This window comes from Nelumbo lutea, chromosome 1, assembly GCF_056320005.1.
Source record: "Nelumbo lutea isolate HS-2025 chromosome 1, American lotus-T2T, whole genome shotgun sequence".
In the NCBI taxonomy this organism is placed as follows: Eukaryota; Viridiplantae; Streptophyta; class Magnoliopsida; order Proteales; family Nelumbonaceae; genus Nelumbo; species Nelumbo lutea.
Genome location: NC_142684.1, coordinates 17,671,970 through 17,684,132, shown reverse-complemented (window position 1 = coordinate 17,684,132; position 12,163 = coordinate 17,671,970). Strand labels below are relative to the sequence as shown.

The following is a 12,163-nucleotide window of genomic DNA, read 5'->3' as shown; positions in this document are numbered from 1 at the left end:
AAACTTTGAGGAGTACATCATGTAAACACTCCAAATATAATTTCAGATGACTTCTACAAGTATACTGAATAAGGACAAGCAATAACAGAGTTCAGCCGACCACAAGAAGGCAATACACTGAGTTCAGCCTTCAAGAAGTAAACAGAAACTTCTAGGCACTCAGCCGAAGTACCCTTTTCAAATCTGGACTTCAAAGTAAAAAACCACTTGGCACTCAGCCGAAGTACCCTTTTCACAAACACAGTGTGGGCAATAGAGACAGCCCCACTGTCAAAAGAGAAAAGGCCTCAAGAACAGTTCGTACAGCTCCTCAAAAACAGCCAGGTATAAGCAACAATCCACAGCCTTGTTTCAGGGATGTTTCGGCAGTTTGACTGTCCAATAAGGAGTGAAAAACAGCCCAGAAATTTCTGGGTTAAACCAGATTCAATGGAAGCCGAAGGTAGTACAGAACAACCAAAGTATTTCGGGCAGTTCAACAGTCCAAACACATTCGAAAGCAATACAGAACAACCAGAAGAATACTGTACCCAGAAATCAGAGTGCAACTTACAGTTTCGAACCAGAAGAAAACTGAACCCAGAAATCTGAGTACAACTTACAGTTTCGAGCTTCAACAGAACCGAACTGTTCATCTTCCCCTTTTTCTTTTCTCTGATTCTTCCTGGCCACCGAACCACTTCTCCAAGAGATTCGAGTCTTGGGCACTTCCAATGACCTCCAAGAATCAGGTAACACGATTCAAGCTTCCAGCCCTAGGATATTGAATTTCAGGTATGCTCTGATACCATGAAGAAAACTGAAGAGAAGAGAGTTGAGGGTTCGGCAATGAGGGTCTGAGAAGAGAGTTGAGGGTTCGGCAATGAGGGTCTGAGAACTTAGTATTACAAGGAGGCCCTTAGTTGGGCAAGAATTTACAAAGAACTTAGTATTGACAGGATGGGCCCAGAATAAGGCCCATTACAGAAAAGAAACATAAATAACAAGAAAGAATAAACAACCTACAACCTATGGGCCATTCGGCCCATCTTCTCTACAACCATGAGTTAAATGACTATAATCTTTATAGATGATTCCCATACCCAGTGATCCCTTAATGTACTTTATGATCCTGTGTACAACTTCAAGGTGTGGACACGTGGAGAGCTCATAAACTGACTTACAACCCCCACTACGAAACAAATGTCTGGATGGGTGACAGTCAAGTAATTCAGCTTCCCTACAAGTCTCCTGTGTTGCTAGGGATCAACAACTAACTCCCCCTAATTTGAAGTGAGCTTAGTATTGGGATCCATGGGTGTAGCAACAAGTTTAAATCCATGCCCATCTCTTCAAGTAGATCCAACGTATACTTATGTTGTGATAAAGAGATCCCTGTAGCTGATCTCATTACTTCTATGCCATGAAAATATCTCAATTTTTGAAGATCTTTAGTATTAAATTTCTCTTGTAGAAAGTGTTTCAATTCACTAATGCCTTGTGAGTCACTCCCCATGATAACAATATCATCTACATAGACAACACGGGACAATAATACCACCATCAGAGGTCTTGCTAAACACAGAGTAATAAAACTGACATCTATGTAGGCCAAACTCCACAACTGCTTCACCAAATTTTCCAAACCAAGCACATGGAGACTGTTTCAGACCATACAATGCCTTCTTTAACTTGCAAACCATACCCCTATACTCCCCTTGAGCAACAAACCCAGGTGGTTGCTCCATGTATACTTCCTCCATAAGATCAGCATGTAAGAAAGCACTCTTAACATCTAACTGATATAGGGGCCAATAATTAGTTGCAGCCAAGGAAATAACCACACAAACAAAGGTGGTATTAGCAACTAGAGAAAAAGTTTCATCAAAATCAACACCATATGTTTGAGTAAATCCTTTAGCAACCAAGCGAGCTTTAAGTCTCTCTACTTTACCATCAGGGTTGAACTTCACTTCATATACCCATCTACATCCCACAGGTTGCTTACCAGAAGGGAGAGGAACTAAATCCCATGTGTCATTTTGGTGAAGTGCCAACATTTCTTCTTCCATAGCTGTCCTCCACCCAGGATTAGACAAGGCTTCCTGTAGGGATTTTGGAATGGAGACTACAGAAAGGGATGTAACAAAAGCAAGCGTAGAAGGTGATAAGGACTCATAAGAAATAAAGTGACTAATAGGGTGTCTTGTACATGAATGCTTACCTTTCCGAAGGGCAATGATTAAATCAAGGTCTGAAGCTGGTAGTACAACTAGGGTAACAATAGTAGTAGTAGAAGTAGAAGGGGCAATAGGACCTTTAGACAGTAAGGCGGTTGATGTTGGAGCTGAAGCCAATGGCGTCCTTAGATACACTTCTTGAATAAGTAGCCTAGGAAGGGTAGTACCAGTGGGCAGTGGAGAAGAGTCACAAACTGGAATAGGAAGAGGAAGTGACTCGCCTAATGGAGAAGGAGCGGATCAGTAGACGAGAAATACAGAGTAAACTCATGAAAAGAAACATCAGCACTAACAAAGTAGCGACGAAGAGACGGACTATAACACTTCTACCCTTTTTGCGTTTTAGAAAATCCCAAAAAGACACACTTAACTACTTGGGGTTCAAGTTTGTTATGTTGGCAATCAAAAACATGGGCAAAGCAAACACATCCAAAAGTATGAGGTGGTAAAGCAAACAAGGGAGCATCAGGAAACAAGATGGAATGAGGTATCTTATTTTGAAGAACTGATGAGGGCATTCTATTAATGAGATAACAAGCGGTAAGAACAACATCAATCCAATAAATCTCTGGCACATTCATTTGGATAAGGAGGGTCCATGTAACTTTTAGCAAATGGCGGTTTTTGCGTTCAGCCACACCATTCTGTTGTGGTGTATCGACACAAGAAGTTTGATGTATGATTCCATGCTCATTGTAAAATTCAATAAATGGTAAAGACAAGTATTTTTTAGCATTGCCAGATTGAACAACACAAATAGTAGAGCCAAACTAGGTTTTTATTTCCATAAAGAAAGATTTGAATACAAAAAATAATCCGGACCTTTCCTTTATCAAATATAACCAGGTAACCCTTGAAAAGTTATCAACAAGAGTAACAAAGTACTTGAACCCCAAATAAGACACTACAGGACACGGACCCCAAACATCTGAATGAACTAAGGCCGTGTTTGTTTTAGGTGTAAATAAGAACCGGGGTAAACTTTACACCCTAGTTCAAATTTCCCTATGTTTGTTTTAGGTGTTGTTTTACACTATAAATTAGCGTAAAACTCCACTTATGATGAGTTTTACATTAAGAATCAGTGGAAAGCTCCCACCAATAAAATCGATTAAAATCTTCATCGTCTTTGGTGTAAAACTCTGCAACGGTCAAATAGTCTCTACTCCGTCATTATCTTTTCTGGGCAACATTTCATCGGGGAATGGTATAAAACTCTCCGTCGTCTTTTCTGATCACAGGGGGCAACAGCCTCATCTCCACTTCCCCCATCTTCACCTGCAGCTTCTGCTGCTGTGTCGTTGGTGTGGTTCCATGAACCAACAATGGATCCTTGTTTGATGTTCAAGATCTTTGGATCTCGACTTCAATCTCCAGTTCTGGAATGCAGAGTACAATGGGATAGCCAAGCATGCAACAAGCAGGATGAGAACCACAATGGAAAAAGAGATGGAAAGAAGACGGAGGACAGTGGGACCTCACAGAGCCGGAGCCGGAGGACAGTAGGGCAATGGGACAGTGGGACCTCACAAAGCCGGAGGACAGTGGGACCTCATGGAGAAAGAGGATGCCGGTGAAGTAGACTAAGGTAGAGAATATCAAGAGAAAGAGAGAATCGTTCCCGAGTTCGTATTTTCCGAAGAGGAAATTATCTGGTGATGACATGCTAATCTCTGGCATGGCATTGCCGGGATAGGGAAAGTTCCAAAGCAGAAACAGAGTAGAAGCCTTTCACTTTACACTGTGATGGCCAGACATCATCAGCATAAAAATTTAAATCCACCCGGTTTTATTTTCCATTGATCACTGAACCAGCGCTAACTTTTTCATCAGTGTAAAACTGAATTTACACCTGAAAGAAATGCAGCCTAACTGAAATGGTTTAGACACACAACTCATAACTCGAGGAGGAAAAACAGCCTGCATCTGACACACATCACACTCAAAATTGGTATCGGATGGAAGGGAAGGAACCATGACACAAAGATTCTACAATGAAGGATGGCCCAGCCAGTAATGAAGCTGAAAAGGAGACACACCAGAAGAAGAAGACTGTAAGGCAGTAGGTCTTAAGTCACCTCGCAAATACTAAAGACTGCCTGACTCAACTCCTCCACCAATCTGCCTCTTCATCTTTAAGTCCTAAAACACACAATGAGAAGGGAAAAAGGTAACAAAACAATTTAGGGATTTTGTAAGCTTACTCACAGACATAAGGTTAAACAGAAAGTGAGGTACATAATGAATAGATGATAAAGACAATTGGGATGTTGGGTTGACATGTCCTATGTTAGATACTGGAGATTTATATCCATTAGCAAGAGTAACATGTTGGATACAACATGCCAAATGATTTAATTGAGAAAAGGTAGATGAAGTACCTGACATGTGATCAGTAGATCCTGAGTCAATGACCCATGGAGATGGTGATGAAGTAGAGAGAAGACAGGTGGAGCCAATACCTGATGCCTGACATATGATCAGTGGCTGATTGTTTGTAGCAACTATCTGTGGTTGGGTCTGTGATACATCATCTGGATAGGTAACCTTGTTGGCATAACTTCCTGGCTTCTTCAACAGACAACAATACTCCACAGTATGTCCTTCATGATGACAGTGAGAGCAGAAACGAACTCCATATACATCTCTACAATAGCCAACACTGTGTCCTTCTAACCCACAATGAGTACAAAACCTAGTATTACCATTCCTGCCTCGTCCACGACCACAACGAACACCATTATTACCTCTACCACCTGAAAATCCTGGAGGATCACGACCCCATCCATTACTTCCAGATACAACTAGTGCTGATTGATCAGATGCTTGGATGGGTTCAGATAATTTGGCCCTTTGTAGCAGGGAAAACACATCTTCCATGTCAGGTAGTTCTGGACTGCCTAATATCTGGGCTCTCACTGATTTGTATTCAGGTTTAATTCCCGAAAGAAATTTAACTACATACAATTCTTTCCTCTGCTTTTCTATAACAGTTATATCACTGGTAACAGTTACATCACCTCCATTGAAATTCACTATCCTCACATAAAATGGAATCACAATTGAATTTCACTAAACTTATCACGTTCACAGTTCACACACACATCTGTCATGTCACTATAAAAATCACTTCACAGCCTTAATTCATCAGGAAATCAGTCTCATCAAAGCTTCATAAGAGATCTTCACTTCACAGTACTGAACAGACTAAGTATCACCTTTCCCTCTTGGCTTCAATCCATTAGAAGGTCACCAATCACTGATCACCTATCACAGCACCTATGATGGTTCGAACCATCACTAATCACCCAGAAATTCTGCTGAACCTAGTTCGATCCCCTGTAGCAAGCCTTAATCTTGTCTTATGTAACCTGCTCTTGTACCATGTGAAAGGTGGTACAATAGAGTTCGAACCAGAAAAAAAAAATAAAGAAGAAAGGAGAGAAGAGAGGAGAAGAGAAAATAGAGGAGAGAAAGAGAGAAAGTGCCAATCTGTTTTAGAGAAGGATTAGACTTCATAATCCTCTCTAAGCAGTCGGCCCACCTTTTATATTAGTACTAAATATGTGCTGGATTACATATATGCCCCTGTTTATGATAAATAATGGACAGGAGTGACCAAAACATAAAATAAAAGGACATCTCTGTCCTGCCACCCAATACACCCAGAAAGACTATTCTTCTAATGGTTCCCTAGGTTCCATAACCATATTTCCTTAATAATTATCCATAATTTTCATAAGAAAAGTATAAAAAATCAACATATTCCAAAATATTCAAAAAATTCAAAAAATATAGGGGCTGAACCCCTATTTCTGTTATAGGAAAAGAAGAAAAGAAAAGGTGTTGATTAGACAACATTTTAAGTTCTTCCTTATTGGTTCAGGTTTTGAAGTCTTTGAGGGTTCAATACAGCATTTAGCAATGTTTGTGTTGATTAAACCCTAACAAATAAGAAAATAATAAAAAGAAATTAGTGTATAAGCACACAAAGTGAATATTTTAGCTTAATAATGTCTATTTTATAATTATAACCTCAAAAAATTAAGAATACAGAAGTTTTTTATAACACACTGTACAAAACTGCTTGGTGATTAGGTGAGGCGAGCCCCCAAGGGCACCTTGTTTCCTAGGCACCCACCTAGGCGTTGCCTTAACAACTATGGGATGGAATTGGACCCACGAAGGGGTAAAATTGAGCAGTATGGTGGTATGGTGGAGTTGGAGGCCCAACTCCAAGGGTTTATTTACAAGGTCTGAAATGGGAAAAGTTTTCAGAACAGTGTCCAGCCAAGCATTGGGCTTGTATTCACTGCATTGAGGGGGAGGGGGATGGTGAGAGGGCTCACGTGGAGTTATTGTCCTCTTCATTGATGTATCTGATTGGGCTGTTGTAGAAACTGCACAGCGCGGCTTTGATAGTGCTCAAAGATGATGAAGGGCTGTTTCTGGGAGGATGGAGGGGCTGAAATGAGGGAAGTGATTGAGGTCTCCCACTTAGAAATCTTGCCAGTGGAAATTTTGTTGATTCAAATAAAGTCCGGCAGAGGCATCACAGTGGGTTGTTTGGCAATTAGTGTTACTACTCCACAAGACCAGGTGGAGGCATCACTGTGGATTGTGTCAAAGGTATGGAGGTACAAACCATAGTGCTCCTTTCAGAAATTAAACACCGATTCTTGGAAGAAAGGAGGAAGATAGGAAAGTGCACCTCCAAGAGGTGTTCAGACTTGCACAGGGGTTGAATGTTCATGTAGGCAGCACATTAACCAAGGGTGGAAAGGGTAGAAAGGTTAGCAAGTGGTTATCCTTTTAACCTCTCAGTTATTGATGGAATGCACTAACCTGCCAAAACAAACAAAAAAGAAAAAGAAAAACTGAAAATTCTCTTGGTCCTTTAAGATCCAGTGATTCTCCTGTGTGTGACCTTTTCTTTGTTATGTCTTTGCACATCGGATATCTGGTAATTCAGAATAGAAGGTCAGTCCATTTGGCGTGGTCTTTATTTACTCCTTTAAATTTCTTAGATACATTTGGAATGCATGTGGATATTATATAAATATATAACTGGTACTTGGAGAGTAGCAAAGCTTGAAATGTTAATATTGCTGGGAATGATTTCCCTAGGGATATTATCAGGAATCTCTCCCTGTTATTTTGACCCAAAATATATATAGTGTGCTGCATAGCTCCTTTATTTGACATATTGCTTCTCATAGATAAATCCGTACATCATGAATGGTGATCATTGACAGATGCCTTCAACACTTCTCTGGTTGTAGGATAAAAATGATTTTGAACGATCAACATTGCCTGCACTTCTCCCTGTTTTGATTTCTGCCACAGGCGAGACACTATTACTTCTTGTGAAGCATGCGGAATTCATTATAAACAAGGTAATTGGGATTATTTTGTGATTCCTGGAAATTATCATGTAGCTGTTGCATCCAATAGTGAATTTACTGTTTCTATTTCTGTTTCCTTGTGTTTGTAAATAACAATCTTGTAATAGAGCCAACTTTTCTAGTTTATGGGTATAATTTGTCATTTAAAGTGGCTAGCATTTTTGGAATGAATAACTATATACTTTTAACATCTTATTTTCTAAACACATTTGCTTTAAATTGTTAGTTAAATCTTGTATACTGCAAATACTCTTATCTTTTATTAGGAAGAACCAAAGAAGATGATAACTGTTGGGTTAATTATTAATAAAAAATAAAATTGCAACTTTGTCAAGAGATGGGACCAACAGGGCCAGGTTGTATTTTGGGCCTTTCCTAGTCAGGTTGGCTTTTGTGATTATTTGTAGATCACCACATTTTCATTATCCTAATGTTCTACATGCACGACTTTCCAAAAACAACAATCTCTATGAAAATTAATTTTATTACAATATACTGCATATTACATAACCCTTCAAATTTTATGCTTTGGTGCATTCTAAAGTTCAAGCCTAATTCTGGGGTAGCAGGGTAAATGAGGAGAGGGGGAATGATGCCTTGGTCATAAAGACTTTTAGATAGGGAGGCTAGATTTCTTGCTAATAAGTAATAACTTCAACGTCCCATTAGATAGGTTGAATAATCTCCAAATATCTAGCACTTAGGCTTGCTAGAGAATGGGTGAATTGGGTGGTTTTAGGATCCTAATCTCCAGTCTAGAGCAAGGGACTCCAGTGTAATATGAGTTGAGTAAGCCAGTGGGCTTATTGGTTCTCTCTGTTCTTCATCCCAAGTCCCATCGGTTCCTTTCAAGGAGTTTTGGTGCAACCCCATCCCCCCTAAGATTCATGCTTTTTGTTGGGAAGTTTTTAATGGGGAAATCAATATTATGGATAATCTACAAAAAGGAGACCTTATCTTTGCTTGTCCCCTAATTGGTGCATCTTGTGCAAGGCTAATAGAGAGAATTGTTACCATCTATTAGTTTCTTGTCCCTCTATAGATTTGTGGTTGTTTCTTTTCTTTCTTCGGAAGCAGGTGGACTCTACTAGTGGAGGTAAGTGGCTTGTTCGAGCCAAATAATTTTCAGTGGCCCAAGAAGAAGGAAGAATTTTGTGGAGATGCACAAGGACAACAGTGTTATGGACTATTTGTTAAGAATAGAATGCAAAGCTCTTTCTTGAGAAGGAAAGGAGTGTAGAAGCTGTGAAAAGACTGCATTTTGGAAAAGGTGATACATTGGGTGAAAACCATACACTTATTCTCTCAGTTCTCCTTTGATGACCTTTGGAGGAATTGGGGTGAGGTGGCTGCTATTTCTTCTAGAAGAAGGATGACTATGCTTCTTGGATTCCTCCTGCCGATGATTTCATTAAGTTTAACTTTGATGGAATTAGCCGTGGAAATCCAGGCCTTTCTGGGATTGGAGGGGTTTTTAGGAATGAAGTTGGACATGTTGCTATGTTTTCAGGTCCAGCGGGTGTGGGAGACTCGACCAAGGCTGAGATTTTGGCAGTAGTTCAAGGACTATTGATAGCAAGAGAGTTAAATTTGAACTAACTAGTTGTGGAAGGAGACTCCAAAATAGTAGTGGGATGGCCACATAACCCAGAGACTATTATTTTGGAATTAGGGTTGAATTTAAGAAGGTTAAATGGCTCATCAGCAACTTAACATTGGTGTTTCAATGGGAGAGGAGATTGGCTAAGCAGGGGGTTAATAGGGATCACTTATTCTGGTCTCAAATGTAATTTGCACTTTTTCTTTTATTTTTTCTGTCTTGGGATGAGGTGAATCTCACACCTCTCCCTCAGATGTTTGTACTGATGATTTTTCTTCTTATAAATAAAATCACTTTACCTATCAGAAAAAAAAAAAAAAAAAAAGAAAACAGCGAATAGTCATTGCAGCATTTAACTTAACCTCTCCTCAGGACCTTTGGACATGGGAGATTCATTAAGGGCAGAGCTGTTGGCAATAGTATAGGGACTTCATCTGGCAAAGGCTCTTAACCTGACATTTTGGTGGATGGGGATTCAAGTGTAATAGTGGAGTGTTTCAAAGGAAACAACATAGGTTCATGGTGTTACAGGAACATATCTTAGGAGATAAGGGCTCTAACGGGAGGGATAGAAATTGAATACACTTTGGTACACAGATCAGCAAACTCTATAGCATATGCACTAGCCAAAATCAAACAAATGGTTAATAGATGACAGATATTTTGGAAAAGAATCGTATCTTCATTTCAAGTGTATTTGGGATTAAATAGCAGTAGCCACCCACCCAATTAAGGAGCTGATTGACAAATTTTAAATATTTTTTTCAATTACATTTAACTGAACATCTTATTGCTGTTAGACAGTGTATGCCCTTAGCTCCAATCAAATTGATGTACATATACATTTATTGTAAATGAATAAAAGTACATAATTGATTCATATTATATTTGGTATGTTTCTGTGAAATTACCCTTAAACTGGACACCTAAACTCATGTTAATTTAGAATGTCCTCAGCTGTTGGATAGACTTGGGGAAGTTTATCCTACCAAGGCCGACCCTAACCCCTAGACTCGATTATGGTACTGCACTGGGTGTCGGATTAGGCTGTTTTTGATATGCCAATTAGTGAGATCCTTAGAGGGGGTCAAAACCTGGGTATGTTGGGGCAATCTGAGAATTCACTCGAGTGGGTGATCAAACTGACAAGATCAGCCCCTTTGTTGGAGAAAGTGAATAATCAGGACTGCACTCTCTCTGATGGAAACCAAAATTGCCAGCAGTCGATTTTGTTAGTGTAGGGGTATTTCAGTCTTTATACCTTGATTGATGTTGCTGATCTGTAATGTTGTGTTGAAACATGTGCTCTTAACTTAAGTAAGGGCACATCAGTCTTTTCAGTTATGTTTTAATAATAATATAAATACTTACTGGCCGACTGGGAGAAGTCATGTTGACACTTTCAGTTCGAACCAGAATTCTCTCTTCTCTCTTTCTCTCTTTCTCTCTTTCTCTATCACTCTTTCTTCTTCTACATAACTGAACTCAGTCAGGCTGAACTCTAAGGCAGACCTGAATTCTAACATGATATCAGAGCAGGTTAAATCTGCCTAGATTTCTGCTTGCCTAGGGTTCATTCTCTACGCACCCTATCTAGGGTTTTCCTCTTTTTTTTCTGTGTTCGATTGGAGATAAGGGAAAGGGCTGAAAAGGAGTGATCGCCCTCTTCCCTTGGGGGTCTCTATGCCTCCAGTCAGGTCATATGTGGTCAGTTGCTGTGATTTCTGAGATCGCCCTCTCCTAGTAGAGGAAGAATAGAGAACCGAACTGTGTGTGGCTGTTGTGTGTGGACTGCTCTCCTGCTCGCATGGGTGTTACTTCAGCGATAAGGTAAGAGATTTCAGTTCTTGATATCTGTTATGGATTAAATAGGAGGTGTGTTTCAGACCATTTGCTAGTGTTTCGGCCAATAAGTGCTAGGGTTTATGTTGGTTTCTTTGTGCAGGTTAAAGGAAGAGATATGATCATATAGTGGTGAGATTTCAGTTAGTTGTAGGAGCAGGGTTTGTGGTGTAAAGAGCACACATTCCAGCAACAATTAGTGCTGCAATCAGTGTGACAGGTGTGACCTAGTGGTGTGTAGTGTGCAGATCTCAGTGATAATAGAATTCAGCAAGTGTGTAGAATTGGTGATAACATAATGGGAGACAGTAATGATTATAAACCTAGTGTGATGGTGCCTACAGACTACCTGAATGTTCAGATGACCTCCATTAAGTTAAATGGAGAGAATTATGTGCCTTGGGCTAAATCCGTTGAAGTCTTTCTAAAGGCAAAGAAGAATGTAAAACATATCAAAGAGGAGAAACCCTCCTCTGACTCTCACGAGTATGAAAATTGGGAGCAAGAGGACACTCAGATCATCACATGGTTGTAGAATAGTATGGAACCCAGGATTAGTGTGAACTTCATGTTCCTTGATACTGCCAAAGACGTGGGACCATGCGAAAAAATTGTATTCGGGGCAGGACAATACAACCAGAGTTTATCAACTTTATCAAGAGTACTTTAATCTGCAACAGGGCAATCAGAGTCTTGAGGAGTACTATGCTAACATGAGGAACATATGTAATGAGTTGAATATCTATCATCCTCTCACTTCTGATGTCAAGATTCAGCAACAACAGAGAGAGTAGCTTGATGTGACTAGATTTTTGGTGGGACTAAAGTCTGAATATGAGCCAGTACAGGCTCAGATATTAGGGGGATCAGCTCTTCCGTCCCTAGAAGAGGTATTTGCTCGACTTCGGAGGATTTCTATCGGATCTACTGAGAACTCTAATATCTCAGATAGGTCTGCCTTTGCTGCATCGAGAGGCCGTGGTGGTAGAGGTGGAGCTCGGGGAGCTCAGTCTGGCCGTGGTGTTGGTAGTGGTTCTGCATATGGCCGAAGTGGCAATGGTGGGTCTACTTATAATCGTGGTGGTGGTCGTACTGGG

General features: G+C 40.1%; 1 protein-coding gene across 3 annotated transcripts in view; it reads left to right on the top strand.

Annotated features, from left to right (window-relative positions):
• The window catches only part of LOC148873759 (SCY1-like protein 2 A), a 119,791-nt gene that overhangs the window by 66,532 nt on the left and 41,096 nt on the right, over positions 1-12,163 (top strand). For all 3 annotated transcript variants that reach the window (XM_088944236.1, XM_088944218.1, XM_088944225.1), the window contains exon 9: positions 7,502-7,615. In XM_088944236.1, coding sequence (XP_088800362.1) covers positions 7,502-7,615 — 114 coding nt within the window. The remainder of the gene's footprint in view (positions 1-7,501; positions 7,616-12,163) is intronic.